At 41.8% G+C, this 21,427-nt stretch overlaps 4 protein-coding genes across 5 annotated transcripts; 1 reads left to right on the forward strand and 3 right to left on the reverse strand.

Moving 5' to 3' along the window:
* The first annotated feature begins 3,985 nt into the window (after positions 1-3,985).
* Positions 3,986-4,854, forward strand: LOC135644804 (calmodulin-binding protein 25-like). The gene has a single exon (XM_065162718.1). It carries the CDS (start codon positions 4,038-4,040, stop codon positions 4,647-4,649), a length of 612 nt encoding a protein of 203 aa, XP_065018790.1. The 5' UTR covers positions 3,986-4,037; the 3' UTR covers positions 4,650-4,854.
* A 59-nt stretch (positions 4,855-4,913) lies between these two features.
* Positions 4,914-8,310, reverse strand: LOC103995380 (putative disease resistance protein At3g14460). Its single transcript, XM_009415949.3, has one exon. The coding sequence runs from the start codon at positions 8,135-8,137 to the stop codon at positions 5,210-5,212; it is 2,928 nt and encodes a 975-aa protein (XP_009414224.2). The 5' UTR covers positions 8,138-8,310; the 3' UTR covers positions 4,914-5,209.
* A 1,319-nt stretch (positions 8,311-9,629) lies between these two features.
* Positions 9,630-12,904, reverse strand: LOC135586928 (serine/threonine-protein kinase-like protein At5g23170). Its single transcript, XM_065162308.1, has 2 exons — positions 12,774-12,904; positions 9,630-11,180 (listed from the first exon to the last, which is right to left on the reverse strand). Exons 1-2 carry the CDS (start codon positions 12,799-12,801, stop codon positions 10,039-10,041), a joined length of 1,170 nt encoding a protein of 389 aa, XP_065018380.1. The 5' UTR covers positions 12,802-12,904; the 3' UTR covers positions 9,630-10,038.
* Positions 12,616-18,931, reverse strand: LOC135584783 (SNF1-related protein kinase regulatory subunit beta-1-like). 2 transcript variants are annotated; one of them, XR_010498517.1, is made up of 5 exons: positions 18,619-18,931; positions 15,356-15,537; positions 15,100-15,262; positions 14,487-14,918; positions 12,616-14,114 (listed from the first exon to the last, which is right to left on the reverse strand). XR_010498517.1 is itself a non-coding variant. In XM_065162309.1 (4 exons), the coding sequence occupies exons 1-4, from the start codon at positions 18,802-18,804 to the stop codon at positions 14,604-14,606; spliced, it is 846 nt and encodes a 281-aa protein (XP_065018381.1). In that variant the 5' UTR covers positions 18,805-18,931; the 3' UTR covers positions 14,158-14,603. The 2 variants fall into 2 exon arrangements, 1 of the variants encoding a protein (XP_065018381.1); XM_065162309.1 differs by lacking the exon at positions 12,616-14,114 and having other exon boundaries at positions 14,158-14,918.
* Positions 18,932-21,427: the final 2,496 nt, after the last annotated feature.

Here is a 21,427-nt window from a genome sequence, read left to right on the forward strand (position 1 = left end):
AGATAAGGAAGAAGAAGAAGAAGACACTTTATAGACTCCATATAGTGTAGGCGTGGGTGTTTGAAGGCCATCATCTCTCATGATAACCTTCTATGAAACATTGGTCAACTTGCATCTTCTTTACACGACCCCTACAGCTTGTGCTTGTTCTCCACTTGTGTAGGGGTCCCAAACAAAGAAGATTGCTTCAAATCTTCCGGAGCCCAATCTCATTCTGCAAGTTGTTGGCAGACACAATATTGGAGTTGGCTACTTAATGCTGAGTTCCTTTCTGAGTGGATCATGAGAAGCCAATGCATTTATGTTCATGACAAAATACTGTACATAGAGAGAGAGAAGACACTTCTGGAATAACTTTGGGGGTAAGAAGTGGTTTTACAATCTGAACGTCTTGATGATGTAGTGATGTTTTTGAGTTCATTCTCAGATCTTGATCACACTTATCTTTGGGACAAACTCCATGAACCATGCAGAAGCATACTTGCTTCAGACTATGCAGAGCTTCAAGAATTCAGTTGATCTGCAAGAAGACTAAATCAAACTATTATATTATATATATATATATATATATATATATATATATATATATATATATATATATATATATATATATATATATATATATATATATATCCAATGAACCCAAGAATTTGGAAGCATATATATTTATGCATGGATAATTATTCTTACTCGCTGCTCAATTATTGTGGATGAAAAGAAGATGATGCCCAGTTCTTTGGTCAACACCACATGACCACCAGGACAAGCTCGATACTGTAGCCATGCCACTTGGAGAGTTACATGCAAGAAACCCAAATGCACGGCGACACTTGCAGCCCTTGAAATAAAGACTCGCTGACTTCTTCCAACCCAAAAGCTCAGAGAGAGAGATGAATGCAACACTGAATCCCACCCATATCTGACGTTTTCGGTGTGTCACTTTCTCAAGCCACCCTCAGATTGCTGCTAGTGCTGTGATAGGCAGGAGTCCATCTAAACCTGCAAATTAGTCAGTGGCGGATGCTGTCATTTACACAGAAAACACAGTGCACGCCTCTTTTCAGGAGACCACGCATGATGTTGTACTTCACCATGTAGAGCTAATCTTGGGTACCCGAAAATAGGCATGAATAGATAGACAAGCTTTGAGAAAATTGGAACAGACCTTATCCTTGACTTGGTAATAAGAAGCTACACTTGCCAACCAGAAAGCCAGTGGCAATTTGATGTGCCCTTTGAGAGAGACAACCAGCTGTGTCGATGAAATATGTAGCAGCTGTACTGCACCAACCACTGCTATTGCCGCTGTTTTTCTTCCACTAAAAACCAAACCTCTCTCTCTCTCTCTCTCTCTCTCTCTCTAAACTCTGTGCCATGCGAGGCGAAAAGCTCGAGGGAGATCGATCGGGAAATGGTTGATGGAGATGAGGGTTTCGATTGAATCGATGTCGTCAGACTGCTATGCTCTATGATCGAGCATTGTTTGTCTTAGGAAACAGTGATTTAGTTTTGGTGACGGAATTGAATCGGGCTCGGTGAAACGCTCGTGTCGCGCTAAATGTCGTGACCGATTACTCCATTCACGACTCCGTTAGCGACACGACTTGAATGAGCTCAGCCCGTGAACCCGGTTGCAGCCCACAACTCGAGGTGTGGATCGCCTTTTTCGACCCAGCCAGCATCCACGCTATCCGAGTTCTTCCATTTGCCCCTATCGTGGGACCCGCATCCGATTGAGGTGGCATTCCCTCAGTACATATTTGTTTGTATCGTCGCACCAAATTCGACCTGTAAAATAATAGTAACGATAATGATGATGATAATAATAATAATCGTTCTAAGACCTTCGTATGTGTACTCTTATTAATCTCTACATAATTGGTACTAAAAGATTAATTTTTATCAAATTAATGAATTAGTTATTTCATCAAATTAATGAATGTAAAAAAATAATTAAATATTTATATAATATTATTAATTTAAAATTAAATATTTTAGATTAGTAGTTTAGACTCAACTGTAAAATACAGTCACAAAAAGAAAAATAACTTCAAAAATACAAAATTGACAGGTTTAAAAATTTTAAGAATATCATGTAATTCGAGATCGATGAAGATAAAGAAATCTTCAGAATAAAACAAAAAGAAATGATACAAAATGGCATTCACCTATCTCATATTCATATGTTACGCACTGACCTTCTTCCTCAAGCTAAGTTAGTCAACACCTTCCACGCAAACCTGACAGCGACACTTCAGAAGAAGACGACTGACACCTAATCCTCCCCAAAGTCCGCACACACCGCTGCCTTCCATCTGTCATCGAACCCTTCGGACACAGATGCGGAGAGGTTGGCAGAGAGACAAGCCATTAATCTGCCATCGTCATCTTCCCCTCGCTGTGGGACAACTGGAGGCCTCGGCCTTCAAGAACCAGTCCTTCTGGGACCAGCATCGTTGGTTCTCGATATTCCACGGACAAGAGGAATCAGAGTCGAGTAAGGATAGACGAGGATGGCTTGCAGCCTACGCACTCACTGTCTCCGGGATGGTGTTCAGGACTGCAACAGGTTGACGTGCTCAGGGTAAAAGTATTAGACCACGATGGTGGGAGGATTGGATGAGCATCCTTGTCTTAGCCATGCCATGATTCGTTTCTAGAATTTGGTGATGTCATTGCTTATTGAATTATTGTGAGCAAGAAAAAAAAAGACATTGGGTGATGTTATGTTTATAACATCTAGAATGTGTTTGACTGGGTGGATTGCACAGATGGTGCTCCTTATTTGACTTGAAAGAGAGAGAGAAATCACTTAACTAGTTGGGTTGATTTAATTACATCAAAGATCATACTATATCTGAATTTATTAATATGAAAAGAGTTTTAAATTCATGCAAATCAAGATGCTTTGATAATTTCAGTGATGTACTCATTTATATATTAAAAAAAGATGATTAAACTCATATTATAATCATTCGAAATTATTATGATAATGACTTGAAATAATACTATGAGGATTAGTCTAATCAATGTAGATTAGTTTGCTAAGCTGCGAATGTTGGATAGTCATATGATAGCTACAGAATTAGGATTATTATCATCAAAATAGTGAGCAGTGATGAGACCACAACTACTTCAAAGAAATAAAATAATTAGAGATTTCTGGTCCGCTACATTCCCTTCTCTCTCTCTCTCTCTCTCTCTCTCTCACTACATTGATGGTGCAATTATGTGATAAAAATCACCCGTCAGCCACATCATGACCGAGTCGCAATGTTGACTCCCAGCACAATTGTGACTTCTGTGTTTTTAGAAACAAGAAACAAAAAGCCTTGTTTGTGTTTTGTGTTTTTGGCTTCTTTAATGGGAGAGAATTTAAGCGGTCGAGGCGTTTCTTTATGCATGGTTTTTCTGGAAACATAAAGGAGTGTTACCGAAGGCTTCTGTGTTTAAAAGCAAAAAGCATAAAACATGGATGGTTATCGGCGGCGGAGAGACGCAGCATATCGTGGCCGTCTGTCTGTCTAATCAAACGGTGATGATGCATCGATACGCGACGTCCTCCCTTGCACGTGACCAGAGCGGCAACCAACGTCATACCACGTCAAGTGTACGGTCCCGCGGGTGACGTCATTGCTTGCGCACTGATTTCCCGTCGTCTTTACACACTAAAACGCCATCGACGTTGACATTAATTGCACCGACTACCCTCCGCCATCTTCAGGTTCCGAGCTGGTCCGTGTCGTAAATAGGTCGAGAAACAGGGGCTGTGAAGGGGAGCGAGGAAGCCGGCGCCGTGGCCAGCGGCGTGATTCCCATCAACCCTCCCCGCCGCGCGTGGTCCCCGCTGACGACGCGGCTTGACGGTCAACGTCATGTTCCTACCCGACTTGGAAGAAATTAAAACCCGGCCGCTGAACCGGGTTTATCCGACCGGCTTTGAAGGACACGTGGCCCGGTCGACGCGCTCATTAAAACGGCCCCCCAACCACTGACGACGCCACCCCGCTTCAGTGCCTTCCCTCAGCTCCTCGGAGATGGCGGACAACTGCTCGGTGCTCGACCCGTGGATGTACCGCTTCGAGTCGGCGTGGATCAACGAGGCCTTCGCCCGCGACAACGACGCGCTCACCCGAGCCCTCCGGACTTCCATCTCGGACACCTCTTCCTCTGGCGCAGGCGCGCCCTCCGCTTCCCCCGACACCCCTTCCGCCGCCACCTCCCCCAACCCCCTCCTCCTCAGCCGCCGGCACCAGCTCGCTCCCCGGAACCCTCTGGGCGCCGCTCCCGCGGGGCGGGTCTCGAAGCGGAAGTCGCGCTCGTCAAAGCGGTCGCCCACCACCTACATCAACGCCGACCCCGCCCACTTCCGGGAGATGGTGCAGCGCATCACGGGGGTCCGGCTCGACGGGGAGCTGGCGGAACCGCTGGTGAAGCCAGAGCCGGTGCGGCCCGCGGTGGGCGCGCGCGCGGCCCTGCAGCATCTGTGCCTGCCGACGCTCGACACGTCGGCGTTCCTGCTGGACCAGCGCACCGCTGATGTGGGTGACGGCGGCTCGCTGGGGCCGCCGCCCGACGCGCCGGCTTTTGACTTGGCCGCGCTGCTGTCGCCGGTCTTTCCCACCCTCGAGTCGTGGGGCGTCATGTAGCAGACGTCACATGCTCTTCGGCTTTCTTCTTCCTCCCTTACTCTTTTCCTGCCTTTTCTATGTCACACTTGGCTACTCTTCTCTTCTGTTTTCTGGTCGAACACCTGCTGGTGTTTGTTATGTTGATGGGAATACACATGATGAATGGTAGCCAAAGCTTCTTTTCCAAAGAAATCTTGTGAGATCATATCGAACCTTTGATGAACGACTCATCATGTTGTGCTGTGGTTCACATTAGGGTCAACAATTGAAGCAACTCGAAAGTCCAAAAGTAGTACGCAAGATGTACGTGACACTGACTGTACCATATTCTTGACCACCAAACCACGGGCCACAAAACGGTGTGTGGGTTTGACGGCAGACAATACTCATTAATGGTTATTGACTCGATCCAACGCTTTGATCGCCGGTATGCAGTCTTAAGTTGTGAATGACAGCTGCAGGATTCTGGCTGACGTTCTGATTGCGTGAGGATGACGATAACTTGTCATCCACTGCAGTTTGAATCGGCAGTGGTTGACTTTGAACGAAGAGCTTTGGTCTCTCGCTCCTTCGTTTGATCACGGAATGCCATGTCTGCTCACTGCATCAGGGAAGCTCTTCAGTTTCATACAGCCACAGAACAGCAGTCGACGAAGGCAGGGGAAGTCACCATCCTCCACTCCACACCACTCTTCCCACTCGTACATGCCGTCGAATTCAAGCGTCTCCAAGGCCGGGAATGCCTTCGAGTCCCCGCCCCCGCCGCCGTCGCCGCCGCAGAACTCGCGGCCGACGCGCTTGATGCTGGGGAAGTATCTTATCAGCAGGTGCTTGAGCGATGGCAGCTGCCCGAGTGGTGGGAGGATCTCACATTTGCGGCAGTCGTCCAGCGTAATGGACGCCAGTTTGGAGAAGACGGGATCGCCCATCCAGCTGCTTGATAGTTTGCTGCCGTAGTAATGCTGAATCACCAATTCTTTGAGGTCGCCATGAGGACGAAGGCTTTCGAGCATGGCTTCCTGTGATTCCTGGATCTTCCTCTGGCACTGTATCATCTCCTCCCTTGTTCTCTTCGGCTTGTCAGGCTTGCATTCTACATCGATATCGATTCTGTCAATCCACATGTCATCTTCTTCTTCCTCATCTTCCACCACCACCGCCACCCCCATGCATTGTTGTGCTTCATCTTCTTCACCTGCTTCATCATGGCTGACTGCTGCTTCGATGCGACAGTTCATGCATCTGAATCCTGTAGACCTCGGTGCCACGCCACGATGGTAGCAGTCGTCATTGGGATCGCACCACCGGAGAGTCAACTTCTCTATGTGTTCTTTGTGCATCAATCCGGCCGCCTTGGCATCATCAACATCATCAACGTTATGGAGGCCAATGATTCGAAGCTCTCCTCTCAGGTTCACCAACCTCCCCAGCTCTCTTATCACGTAGTGTTCCGACTCCTTCCCGATGTAAACTATCGATAAGGTTTGCAGACCGACAAGCCTCCCGATACCATGATGCAGATGAACATGATCGCAGGCATTTAGCAGATCAACGTGACGGAGGTTTGTCAGATACCCAATGCTCTTCGGAAGTGCCGTCAGACCACCACAACTTCGCAGCTCCAATGTCTGCAGATTGTGAAGCTTGCCCAACTCCTCCGGCAACCATCGAATTCTAGTGTTGCTGAGTCCGAGAAAACGCAGGAGCTTCATGTTGCCAACTGAATCCGGCAGATGGTCGATATCCGTGTCGCTCAAATCTAAAGCTCTCAGGCATTTCAGATATCGGAACAAGTTATCTGAGAAGGATAGATGAGCTATATCGTCATTGTAATGGTACCACCAGTTGCTCTTGAATGCCGAATTGACTGACTTGATCACAAGCAGAATTGTGCGCAGTGAATTAGCTTCACTTTCCAGCTCCAAATTCACATCCGCGAGGGAATCCACGGCGACCAAACACAGATGCCGGGCCTCCTTAGAAACAGAGCAAACCTTCATGTTCTTCACCCTGCAACACTGTTCGCCCGACACGAACTCTGCCAAGTCATGAATGAGATGATGCACCACAAAGGTTTGATCAGCAACATGCGAGGCCAGAAAGAATGACCTGCTTAGCAATTCATCGAAGTACTCCGAGCCGATCTCTTCCGATAGCTTCCCTTCTCGAGGATGAACAAATCCTTGAGCCATCCATAAACGAACGATTCGGTCTTTCGTGAACAGGAAATCTTTCGGAAACACAGAGCAGAATGCGACGCATGACTGCAAATGTGGTGGCAGGTTGTGGTAGCTTATCCTCAGAGCAGGCAAATTGTGGTTCTCTTCCTCATCTGCATCATTCCAAAGGTTGCTCTTTGAGACACGACTCCATATCTCTGCTTTAGTTTCGGATTGCAGAAGAGCAGCAAGCATTTTTACAGACAATGGCGAGCCCTTGCACTTTTCGACGATCTCTTTGCCGATTCTAACCAAATTGGCCTCTGGATGACCAGTTCGGGATCCAAATGCAAGAGTTTGGAACAATCTCCAACTGTTTTCCTCTGGTAAGCTACTGAGATGATAGAGAGGCATGTTCTCGGTGACAGCAGTGACTCTTTCACTGCTTGTGGCCAGTATGATCTTGCTTCCTCCGTGTCCGAGGCTCAGTTGCAGGTTCACGGTCGCCCAGAGATGGAGATTCTCGTCACAGAAATCATCCAAGACAAGCAAGAATCTTTCTTCCTCCAACTCGCGTTTGATGCAGCGGTCGAGATAGTTCGGTTGTGAGTAGATCCAGTGCCCCTTTCCTGAGAACTCGACCCTCCAATCCCTCAACGTGATGGCCTCGATGATCTCTCTTCTCAGCGTCGTCGCGTCGAAATCCCTCGACATGCGAACCCATCCCCGACGGGGGAAGTGCTCGCGAACCCCCGGGTCGTTGCACACGAGCTGGAGAAGGGTGGTTTTCCCTGCTCCAGGTGATCCAACGATGGCGATGACGGGGGGGTTCTCTGGCGTTTCGGACAGCACCAACTCGGTCACCTTCTTCTTGTCTTCCTCTCGACCGAACACCTCGGTTTGTTTCACGACGAACTCACCACATCGTGGCCATGTCCTCTCGGTTGCCTTCAGCCGAAGGCCATCTGTTTGTTCTAATGTCTCACCGAACCGACCCCTTATCTTTTCGATTTCGCATGACAGGGAGGTGACTGAGCTGTGTACCTCTTCTTCCTCCCCAGAGGCGGGAGAGCTTCGTGGTGGCCGCGACACCTCGAAATCGAGCTCGTCGAGCACGTCCTCAGCATCACAGGCGACGCCCCGGAGCTCCGCTAGCCAGCTCCTCACGCGCTCGTCTCGCCACTGCCTCTCCTCCGCCTGGTCAACGACCGCCTGAACGCGCCGCAGCGTGCTCTCGAGCCGGTTCAGGTCCTCCCGGACGCGGGTCCATGGATGGGAGGAGGTACAGATTGCGGTCTCCAACTCATGGATCGACCGAGACAGGGAAGAAAGGATGGGTGTGGCCATCGAGGCTGGCGGTGGGAGAAGACCATATGTGAAAGGTCGTGCCGATCTACATTAAAAGAAGAGCTTCGACTGCGAAATCAATGGCGTTGCCTCCGCCCCAAGTTTGGCCGTTGAGTCAACGGTTGATGGCTTGGCGCCAAAGTTTATATTTGATTCCTCCCACCAACTGCAATCCAATTTAAAATTATCAACATTAATTTTTTTATACTTATATAAAATGCTTATTTGCACTTAGTCTAACCACTATAATGCTATCATACGAAAAGATTCACTTACTTGGTTTTATCTAAATTGTATAATTCTTACGATATCATATTCCTCGAGAAAGAATCCATCAATCTTCGATGATGATCCTATGCAATCACAGAGGGATCTATAAGAAAAAGATAGATTAATTAAAATAAAAATTAAGATTATATAATAAAAAATTTAAAGTAGTCAGATTGAGTGATAACTTGTTTTTGAATATATAATCAAACATTCTTATGGCTCAATACCAACCAGGAGATTTTAAGGTGCTATAATAGTTGATGCTTTACTACGTACGCTATAAATCAATCCTAACATGTTAAAACAAAACTATTTTAGATTTTTTTATTAATTTTTACATGTTATGTTGTTCAGTGTATAATGCTTGTATGCTTTATACAACAAAAATATAAAATAAAAACATTACTAATAATGTTAAAGTGAGATTGATTAGATAATACTTCATGCCCCTTACAAGCTGCACAACACTCAAACATAAAAATAATAATATAAAAAAAGAAAGAAAGATTGAGAATGAGTCACAATTTTACATTGAACACTTTGACTATTGCTCGTTGGATATCCTCATCTAAAGATTTAGGGACGCTATGACTCCTCTACTACATGTTTAATCCTTTTTGGTTAGAACATATCTCCTAACTCTTAATTGGTTTATTGATGTTATTGTTGAGTAGTTAATATTATCTCAACTCATCGATAAAATATATGGAGTTGTTTGAATTGTGTTAATCATCGTCAGTATAGATAGATCCCTCTTATGTAAAAAAAAAAAGACATTTGTTTTTACAAGATAGACTTATGAGCATCTTGCATCTAACTAAGCTTGTTAGAGTAAGAGCATTGTCTCATTGAATTTGAAGTTTTGAAATCTCCATAAAATTTATCTATCAATTTCACTTTTGCTTAGCTATCGCAAGTTTACATGACCTTCGCTTTTCATGCACTCTACTAGAAGATGAAGTGAACAAGCTATCTTTGGTAGAACCTATCACTAGCGGTAAGGATTTGATAGCTGCTATCTTCTTCCAAATATTCTTTAAAGGATTTTGAAAGTTTCAAGGCTATTCTACGGGATAAGTAAGAGAAATGGAGTACTCTCATTTTTCTTATATGTTGATGAGACCAAGATTACTTGATTTTGCTGTCGAGTGTTTAACTCAACGCATCGAGTTAATTATTAGCCTTCACTTGATTTTAGCTCATACTTATAGAACGCTAGAAGTGTTAAATACTCCATGCCTCATTTTGCTACTACTCATAGTAGAAAAAAATATACGACAATTTCATCTCCTCTCGAGTGTTGTTTAATGGACATCATGAACGACACATGTTGGCTTGGAAAACGATAAGCTTCTTCATGTCATTCATGGGCACAAAGTATACACAATTCCATCATCTTATATGCTTGCATTCCTCTAAAGATAGCATACTGTTCTCTGTGTTGCTTGGACTGATCTCACCTATTGCAGTCTCAGTCACACATCTGTCTTCAATTCTGTGCAAATTAAAACCAGAGATCATGTGAAGTGCATGCCCTCCTTCAATCACAAAACAATGCTATTGGTGATGTTCGAGAGGCATCACCTCCTTGCTGAAATGAGCACTCCGAAGTAAGAAGGAGAGAGTTGGCTTCATCTTTCCACCATGGCCATCTCCTCAGTCCCACCATCATTCGAGTGATCCCTGCACACGATCTTTGTTGTAGTGGTGACCCTCTTCCTGGCACACCTCCTCCATGCCCGGACACACCTGTGCACACTCTCGAAGACCTTAAACCTCATCCATGGCCATATCATCATGCACTCCACCACCCCTTGCAGCTCTCTCACAACCTCTCCCATCGACGGCCTTCTCTCTACCTTCTCTGCGACGCATCGCTCGGCTACGCTTAGCATACGAGCGATCGGCGTCTTCGTGTAGTCCGGCAACGCTACTCTCCTGTCGCAGACGTCGGCAAGCCGACCATCTCTTATGACCGGCAGTGCCCACGCGACGATCGAAGGAGGATCGCGCTCCATGTCCATCACCTTCCTGGAGCTGACGAGCTCCAACAAGACCACCCCGAAGCTGAACACGTCGCTCTCGGGGCCGAGCTTTCCTGACTCGGCGTAGCACGGATCCAGGTAGCCGATGGTACCCGCCGGCACCGTTGAGTTGGGTGGCCGAAATCCGTCGGCTCTCACCGCGAGGCTGAAGTCAGCCAGCTTCGCGTTGCCTTCGCCGTCCATCAAGATATTGGCTGACTTGATGTCGCGGTGGATGACCGCCGGCGACGTTTCGTGGAGCGAAAGGACGGCGCGAGCGGCCTGGAGAGCCATGAGTGCGCGTCGAGGCCACGAAGGCGGGCTCGAGGACGAGTGGAGGAGGTCATGGAGGGAGCCATTGTGCATGAACTCCATGACGAGCAGCTTGGTGGTAGGACTCTGGCTGACACCAATGAGCTCGACGATGCTTGGGTTCTTCACAGAAGCGAGGATGTCGATCTCGTTGTCCAGATTGGCTTCATCTTTAGAGGACTGAATCGGTCCCAATGGCTTCTTCACTGCCACGACCTGTCCGCCTCTGAGCCTGCCTCTGTAGACACTCCCATGGCTTCCCTTACCGATCAACTGCTCGACAGCAAAGCTTCCTGTTGCAGTCTTGATGTCCTCGTAGCTGAACTCCTCCATCCTGATCTCTCTCTCTCTCTCGCTCCTCTTCTCTGTTCCCATCTGTTTGTACTTCTCTTGCCGTGGTGGAATGTCCAAAGAGAAGAGAAGAGAAGAGAGACAAACTGTAAAGAGAAGAGAAGAGTAAAGCTGGCAACAAAGCACATTAAACAAAAGGCAAAAAAGCAAGGGTATGTATCTGCGGAGCTGCCAAAGTGGAAGGAGATGCCAAGGAATGAGCTTTACAGCATGCAACATCTTGTTCTAGCATGCAACACATGGTTGGATCTTTTATTTCCTTTCAGTGTCTGTACATAAAGTCTCTTCCTAAAAGCAACTTCATGTTGCAACACTTGAGAATTGTCCTATCATGAGAACCTTTATGGCTCCTCATGCCAATCCTTGGGGATCCCATGACCAACCTGCAATGACTGTGTGTAGCCTACCACACATTAAAGAAAGATTCAGCAAACATTTTCCAGCATGAAAACTGTTTGTTTCCCTCTTGACAGGGATGTCTGAACTCTGATAGTTGAACATTAACTGACTTCTACTGTAATGGAGACCAGTAAAGATTGAAGTAGATCTTTCAAGGACAGCTCATATGATGATGGAAAATCTTGTTCCCTAATTGGCCAAAGCTACAGACTTTTATCCCAAAGTGAGATATCATGAATGGCTATTGGGATGACAATAGTGGTTGAAGATCTTGAGCAAATAAAGGATCTGTTGAGTTGAGGTTGTTGGGTTTGAGGAATGAATGAACTTGGATTGCCTTGATGACCAAACTATGTGGATTTGGTAGGATGGACCAACCTCATCTCTCCATAACAAAGAATGGAGGGAGAATTGTCATGGAGAATGATTCCAATACTTTGGTCAGTTGTTTAGTGAAAAATGGAAAGCTGTCATGGAGAATTAGACTGACCTTATCATTCCTGTGAATGATTTCTAAGGGTTGCTGCTTTGATATGTAAGCACAACTACATAGAGGCACAGCTGTAAAGATGATAGCTTAGCTAAGCATCAAGCAAGCCAAATTTTCTATGGTTTATATATAAGCTTATAATTCTTAGTACTAGACTTTTGACTTCTATTATTATTGTTTTAGTTTGAACTTATGCAGAGAAATGAGGTAATTATTTTTTTTTTCTATCCTGGATTTCTCAATGATGAAGCAGAAAAATTAAAGGGTTACCGTCAATTTATATTAATGAATGAATATCTACAGATAGTGAGAAAAAGTATCATGATGTTATCTTATCCAACATGAGGAAATATAGAGGAAAGGTGAATCAAGCATGACCAAGATCACAATCAATATACATTTTTAATTTCCAATCACTAAGCAGATAAAGTCTCAATTTATAACTTCAGAGATGAAGAACTCCATTAATGCCTCTTTATGAATCAATTTCATTTGGTTCCAAGAAATTTACAAAAAGGAAATTATGTTCTACACTTGGAGGAAAAGAAACTGATCATTAAACATTTAAGTACATGGACAAATTTAAATATCTGGATTATCATGTTGTTGATTGAATTTCCTGTAAAGCTAAATAAAGAAAAACATCACACAAGGATTTCATAAACAAAGTCAATGTCGTTCAAGCGTAGGAACATGCAAGCAAAATAAAAAAAAAAATTGAGATAAGTATTTAGTGAAAGAACACACAATGCAAGATTGCAGATTGGTAAATGAAGAGGCAGCTCCAAACCTGCAAAGGCATCTTGGAAGGCGGCCATCGCCCCTTCTTCCTCATCCTCTGCTTGCGCAAGAGCCTCTTCTGCCGAAGCCGTATCTTCTTGGCAAGTTTCATCTTCAACTTCTGCTCGAGTCTCATTTGCAGCTTCGACTCCAGAGGGAGGTTCTCCACTGCCTCAGGTCCGATTCCATCCTTTCCATCAGGATCCGAAGAAGCACAAACTGTTACCAATCTCCTCTTCCCGAAGGCCGAATGGTGAGGAAATGCTCTCTCTATTAAAGGGTCTTGCTCGAAGGACAAGACTCCTCTGCAACCTCAAAGCTGGAAAGAGTAACATCAAAACGTGGCTACACCAATCATAGTGAGTACTTCCAATTCAAAAGGAAGAATCTAAGAAACAAGTAGACCTATATATAGTCATTCCCATGATAAATTAGTGGTCACAGAAATTAGGCAGCTCGAAGAACATGACATATCAAATGGAATTGAATTAGATCCTCTTCCTGCATCTGTATAGTGATTCGGACAGACAACTCAATAGACAATATTAAGCTAAAAGGACAAACATCATCCCACAACCTGATTTTGCTTACAGGAAAAGATGACATATTGATCTAATGCTACTCATAATCCACACCTAAGAAGCAAGCCCAAGGCAGCAACAGCAACAAACCAACAAACGGCAATTAGAAACAAAAGCACACGGAGTGAAAATAAACTGAAACGAAACATGCATGCTGAGTGTGGAAATAAGTATACAAAACACAAGATTCACCTCGATAAAGAAAGAAAGAAAGAAAGGAAAGGGAAAGAGATTGGAAGAATACTTACGGAGGGTTGCTGCAATGGGATGGGAAAGGGCAGGATGAGAGGAGGCGGCGGAAGGAGCGAAGGAGAGGGAGGGGAGGTAGGCGGAGAGCCATGTTAATTTCTAAGCTTTAAAACAGAATTATTTGGATCCCATTAAAGGATCAGCCTTTATTATTATTATATATTTCCCTCTAAAAGGATATCACCCAATCGATCTGGTTCGAAAACAGATGCGACCGGACCGGTTCATTAGGGCGGTTTAGGTCGATCGACCAGACCCGATTCATTCTCGGTTCATGTTAATTTCTAAGCTTTAAAACAGAATTATTGGCTTTACATCCCTCCACTTTAAAGTCTGGGCTTCTTATAAGCAACTCGCAAAGTGTTGGCCACATCGATGACAAAAAGGATATCTCACGTGGCGTGGCCCCTTTGAAAGCTGTGCTCCATGGCCACCGCCCGCCGCCGCTTCTTGCGCCACCATGTGCTTGCCTCCCGGCGACATTTTTTCCCTTCTCAGGCTGAGACTGCTTGACTCTTTGTCTTTCATAGAACATAGAAGTTCATTAACAATGCGAACATCTCATGCAAGAAAAACAAAGAAGAGATCTTTTGTGGACTCATTATTATGCTGCTACGAAAGTAAATTGTACAATTCTCATCACAAGGGTCAGATGTCATGTCTTTCACAATGCAAAAGCAAATAATAAGAGCAAAAAAAAAAGAGAAAAAGGAGGTTAACAAATCGAAAATGACCTGGTTTTGGATTTGACAGTGGTTGGTGGACTGACTTCACTCGGGAGCAGGTACAAGTCATCGAAGAACAAAGGTAAAAAAGATGGGTCACATTGGCTGAGCAAAGAAGAAGAACGTGGAAGAAGAAAGGTTCCGTGGAAGCTTTGGAGTAGTAAGTACCTGAGCGGAGAGAGGTTATGGTGGCAATTGATGGCCAATTACCGAATACAAATCAACCCCATGTTAGTAGCAGCAGCAGCAGCGTGTTTCGGCGGTGCAAAGAAGCTGAGGAATGCGTCACCTTCTCACAGGTTTGTAAAGAACGACGGTCACATACTTGGACTGGAACCTATGGCTCAGGCCAAGGGCCACCATCGACTGGGAAGAGGATCCTTTCTCTATGAAAAGATGGTTGAGGACCACGTGCTGGGGCTTCGGCGACGCTTCTTCATCAGTGTTCTGCATCCCAAGAACGGTAAGGTGCAGCTGGGATGGAACGAGTGGCGGTTCCTTGGCAAAATCTTCATCTGTGAGCGACCAACTGTAGCTGGAGTCAGGTGAGGGCGGCAAATCAAACTCAGAAATGCTCTCCACATTTTCAGGAACATAATCCTGGATAAAAGAAAACATGATAAGAAAAGAGCTATCTGGTTTACAGCAGCAGAAGTAATGATAAGATATGCAATAGTATTTTCCCAGGAATCCGGTGTCAAGGATTCTCGTTTACTTGAAAGCATCCCACACCTGAAGAAACAATTTTATGCAAAATAAAAGAAAGAAAAAAAATACTCACATGGACATCAAGGAGATTAGTGATGTTCCCCATCTCATCACTAACAAAAGGAAGATCAGGAATGTATTTTAATTGTCCATCCACGATGAACTTGTATCGGTATACTCCCGAAGGGAGAACCATTAAAATGGCATGGTCCTTGCCTGACCTCTGCAAATGCTTCCTGAATGGTAAAAGTTGACAAATTCATAATTTTCATTATTTGTCTCTCGGTTACAAATCAAAATACACTGACCTAAGGAAAAAAAAAACTGACCTTGAAGCCCAGTCGTCCCATGATCCTTCTACGAGGACAACATTTCCCCCTCGGTTCCATGTTATCAGTGTTGGAATTCCCTTTTCAAGGGGACCATCCGAGAGTTGATCAGGCTCATTCATCCATAGTTGATTAAATACAGGAGGGGCATCAGTAGCTCCATGCAAGGGAGGTACCGGAACCTGAAACATACATTTATCAATTTTGTTCTTTGACAGAGATAGACATGCTAACTTATGGCATAATTTCTTGATCGGTAACTCATAACACATGAAACAACAGTCATGTTCACTCAATCATGGACCTCATAATATATCAGTTCAATTAGAGAATTTTAAAGCATAATAGGCAAGATCAAACGTTGTCGATCAGATTATAAAATTGTTCATCCTATTCAAGCATATTAGGTAGGGAGAACAAAAATATGCCTTAAATATCTTCTGAATGGCACATACAGCCCATTTTTTTGTGGCACGATAGAAAGACTTCCAGAAAGAAAGATTATGATATGGCCACTAAAGAAATACAAAGTTAACATCATTCGTGCATAAACAGAAAATATATTTGAATTATCTAAACATGGATGATATTTTAGAACTAATATACTGTAAGATTTCTGATCAAGGTTCGTAATTTCGTATCGTATCGGAGTATCGAGTTCAGCTCGGTACGGTATGGTATAAGTATATTGAGCGGTATACTCTGGTGTACCGCTCATATATATATATATATATATATATATATATATATATATATATATATATATATATATATATATATATATATATATATATATATATATATATATATATATAGTTAAAAAAATAAAAAAGGGGCGATGTCGCGTCGTTTCTTCTCCCCGCGAAGCCTCGACAACGTCGTTGAGGTTTCTTCTCCCCACGCCGAGGCTTCTTCTCCCCGTGCGGGTTAGGAGAAGTCGCCGACGATGCCGAGGTCTCCCCGCGGAGCCTCAGCAACGTCGCCGAGGTTTCTTCTCCCCATGCTGAGGCTTCTTCTCCCCGCGTGGATTAGGAAAAGTCGCTGACGATGCTGAGGCCTCGTCACCTCAAACGATGAGGAGTCAACATCTCATCGGCGATGTCCGACGAGGGAGGGCGGCGACGGATCGGGATCATCGAGAGAGAGCAAAGCAGAAGAAGATATCAAACCCTGACGACTGTCTCGAGAAGGACTACCATAAAGCATTACATAACACTAGTTTCAAGTACACATGTATGGATTAAGAAAAGTATTCTGTTCTTTCAACATATTAGCCAGTTACCACAAAAACATCCTTTAAAAAGAAGCTGGACATTTACTAAACATTCATTTCTGCAGCGGCTGAGGCAAACTTGCTGGACTATCACATAAGATTATTCTTGATCTTGTAAAATTAAAGTAGTATTGCAAACATGGGAGTCACAAAAGAGAGAGAGAGAGAGAGTGAGAGAGAGAGAGATTGTTCGATATCAAGGAGTTCACAAACAAAATATTAGACAACAGCAATTTTGTGTGATATGAATTGGCTTTTATCATAAACAAGAGGAGAAAAACTATATACGAACACAAAATTATTCTCCTTAAATGTCATCATATAGGCACATATATTCAACAGGAAGAAGCACAGTAGAAACTACAAAAAATAATTTCATTAATAGTGAAATAAGCATGTAACAAGCATAGAAGATAAGTACAACATGGCAATTACATAAATCCAAATTGAACAGTGTCTAACTAAAATAAGTTCCTGCAAAAACTGCAAACAACTAAGGAAACAATGATGAAAAAGGAGAAACACATGCCAACTTCAAAACACAAAAAAAAAGGAATGGATATAAAGTTGATAGTGCATATGGTTCATATTTACCCTTCCCAATGATTTTCAACCCTCATGATTTACATAAGATAGAATGGATACTAATGACATCTAGGTTCAAACCAATACCCTGCTAGCCAAGGACAACAACAAAGAGTCTTAAAGAAACTACTCTGGGTTGGCTATGGGAATGCTTTTCCAACAATGACACTGAGCAAATTTGCTTCATTCTTCTTTTCTTTTTTAATTATCTTTGAAAATTTGCTACCTTATGTTGCAGCTACAAATTAGTTTGACTCATCACTAGTCCCCTCTAACAGATACATATTGGAACTGTCTGCAAAATCAAGGATGCCACAGTTGCAGCTTCAAAAGTAGAGACAACTTTTAAACAGGGACTCCTAGAGACCATAGGGCCACATATTCAGCAAAACAACTGCAGTAAATTGATGCCAGTAATATTTACATGTAGATCAAGCCAGTTGACACAGTTACAAAATCAGGTCACATGAGGTAATCACAAGTATTTCAGATGGATGAGGCTAAGAGTTGCTATTTGTTTCTTTTTTCTTTTTTTTCCTACCTGATAAAATCTGGAGAGCTAACTGGCCTCTAGAGTTATTTTCTCTTTTGTGCTCAGATTAGCAAGGTTTTGGCTTCAAAAGTAATTTAATTTAACTTCTACTCCAAAAAAAGGTGGACTAGACTACCATCATCATGCAAACAATAAATAATTCATCGCTATATTAGAAGTTTAAACTCTTGATCTTATAGATTATCTGAAATATCATGTAAGTGTCAGAATTATTTAATTTGTTAGGTTTCTTGAATTTTGAGAAATTTAGTTCTCTATATTTCATAATATTCAAAGAATAAACATAATTTAATTGTTAATACATGGGTACCTCTTTAGTTTAGCCACAAAGTAAAAGCAGCTATCGATCAAAGAAATCTAATAAACCTAATCTCCTATGCTAAAACTTCTCAGATTCTGGCATGACTTTCTTGCATAGCATATAGCCTCGTATAAACTAATCTATAATCCTAAGGACATTGTTCTAACATTTCTCAATCAATCGAATTCTTTTCCTGCTATGTTCTACTATAATGTAAGCTCGGACACAATTGGCTACTGTTCTCAGGATTTCATCATCTTTTTAACTTGAAGATATGGTTCTCTCGCTATCTTATTCACTTCACAGTTAAATTGATAATACCTACCATATACCTTAAGATATGACAAGTTGCAATGACCTCCCCATATAATCACAGTACTCCGTTCGTAACCTAATCGGGCATCATTACCTGAAGTCAGATGTCTAAATCTCATGATGTATTCATATAAGATGATGGCGTTAACTCGAGAAGAGGAAGCTTCAAAACAGCCATGAAGGAACAAGAGGCAAACAGCACCAAAAACCATCACCAGCAGCATCGCGATTGTCACCTGGGGAGCGAACATGAGAGGGGATCGGGAGCGGCCGGGGCTCTCCGGCGGCCAGCTCTCGACGGAGTCGACGGATCGGACGCGGCGGACGTGGGTGGAGCCGGGATCGGCGTCGGATCTCGATCGAACGGAGGCGTCCTCGTCGCCGCCGTCCTCGACCCCATCCCTCCCGCTCACGTTCCCCATCTCCTCCCTTACTCCCCCCCTGAATGGGATCCGAGTCTCTCTTTACCGGCGACTGCAGATGCGACGACCGCCGGGAAGTGGTTTCCGAGAGGAGGCGGTGGTGATGGTGTCGCGGAGATTCGACTTATAGGGAGGGGTTAAGATCCGACAAATTCTTAAATAAACCACGCAATACTAGGGACCGGTTCGACACCAATTGAACCAGACCGGTTGAACCCGAATCCGAACCCGACCGTGTGTAAAACCACGGCTTGGGTTCAAGTTGGATTTTATTTAATGGTGAAATTTTCAAATACATATTCCTCTTTTTTTAATATAAATTTATATTTAATATATATATGATAGAGTGGATGTTAGCACACATAACATAAGAAATCTATTATGATCAATGGGATGACTCAAATGTTCACTCGAGAATTGATATGCTCATCATGCGATCAACCTACATGAAGATTAAGGTAATAATTTTAATAAACAGTTATAATTTAGTGGACTTTTTAAATAGATTTAACTTGAAAAATATTTTGAAGTATGAATAAAATATTTCCTTACTATTTATTTTTCGTCCTTCTCAAACTTATTGGGTTGTCATGTATTAATCTTTATTGATACGAATATTTTTTTCCATCAATATACATAAAAAAAAATATAGGTAGATCATTATAATTAGATAATATGAGCTCGTCTTCCCAAGGTGTCAAGCAACGTGCTTCAACTTGTTGGTCTTAAGCTTTGGAATCATTTTTTTTCCCTGTGTTGTCTAAGAATGCCTCTTAACGAGACTAATCTTGGTACTGGGTTGGTATCATTTCCACCATAATATGGCACTATTAGAACATAAACATAAATGGGTAATTTACTAAAACAAATCTGTTGTATTAAGTTTTTATTAAAGCAAATATATGGGTAATTCAAGCCACATATCAGTCGATTTAGTATGGTTTGGACGATTCAAATCAAATTGTTTTGGATCGATTTTGATCGTATTAGATAAAGTTGGACTTTATTGAATTTATGAGTGTAACTTAGAGGGTAATAAAGATATTTTCATGAAACCAATTCAAACTTTTTTAAAACTAGTAGTGTATCATTATAAGATATTTAATTTTTTTATAATCTTTGGGGTGAATAAATTTTCAAAGAGGGTACTTTTTTATTGAATCGGATATAACCTGTTAATTTTTTATCAAATATATCCAAACTTCTCAAGAACTATAAGATCATTATATATATATATATATATATATATATATATATATATATATATATATATATATATATATATATATATATATATATATATATATAGAGTAATTAATTTCTTAAATAGAATATTTTTGGTTGAATCTGTTATCAAGTGTAACTCCTTGAATTTTTACCAAATCTATCTAAATTTCTTTTGAACTACTGCGATGAGTTGTCAATATATTTATTATTATTTTTATTTTTATATGAATTTAGGATGATTACTTTTTAAATAGAATATATTTGTGTTGAATTTGAGTGTTACTAATTTATTTTTTTACGAAACTCATCCAAACTTCTCTTGAACTACTAGAGTAAAATGATAATATATTTATTATTATTATTATTAATTTTTTTTTGCATGTATTTAGGATGATTATTTAAAATATATATATTTTTGTGTTAAATCTACGATCGAGTATAACTCGAGTGTAACTTTTTAAAATTTTCACCAAACATATCTAAATTTCTATATAACTATTAGGGTGAGATGTTAATATTTTAATTATTCTTATTTTATTTTTATATGAATTTAGGATGATTAATTTTTGAAATAAGATATTTTTGTTTTGAATCTTTGATCGAATATAACTCTTTGAAGTTTTACGAATTCTATCCAAATTTCTCTAAAACTATTAAGGTAAGATATTAATCTATTTATTATTATTATTGTATGATTTAGGATGATTAATTTTTGAAATAAAATATTTTTTGTGTTATCGAGTGTAACCCAAATGTAATTCGAGTTAAATTACAGTATAGAGTAATTAAGTTTTCATATAAGGTATTTTTGGGTTGAATACATAATTAAGTATAACTTGAGTCAAGATATTTGACATAATTAGAGAGGAAGGAGGAGGTAGAGGTAAAGTGGGAAGGTGCGGACGAAGAAGCCAATAGAGATGAGGTGATGGCAAAGTGGGAGAAGGTGAGAAGAAGGCGAAGTCGAGGTGGAGGAGGTGGGGACGATTTAGGAACCGAGGTATTGGGAGAATTCAAGGAGAAAAAAAAAATATAATTTAGAATTTAAATTGAATAAATCAAATATTTAGATTTTTATTGAACTGATCTAATTTAGTAAATTCAAACAAACTAGTTCAACCCAAATAACCCAGAGTCAACCAGGATCAATTATTTCGATTGTCTTTTTTTTTATTTTATAAAAGATATTTTGATCTAGTATGTAAAAAAAAATATCCCCGATAAAAATCAATTGAGAACTTCTTTGGATAAATTACCCAACAAAAACCAGAAAAAAAAAGAAACAGAACATAGACAATAAATTAGAAAGAAAGAAAAAGAACATAGACAAAAAAAAAAGATTTAGCTATGGTTAGATCAATGGAACAACATGGTCCATAATTTGTTAGTCTCTTTT

The sequence above is a fragment of the Musa acuminata genome, chromosome BXJ3-8 (assembly GCF_036884655.1).
Source record: "Musa acuminata AAA Group cultivar baxijiao chromosome BXJ3-8, Cavendish_Baxijiao_AAA, whole genome shotgun sequence".
In the NCBI taxonomy this organism is placed as follows: domain Eukaryota; kingdom Viridiplantae; phylum Streptophyta; class Magnoliopsida; order Zingiberales; family Musaceae; genus Musa; species Musa acuminata.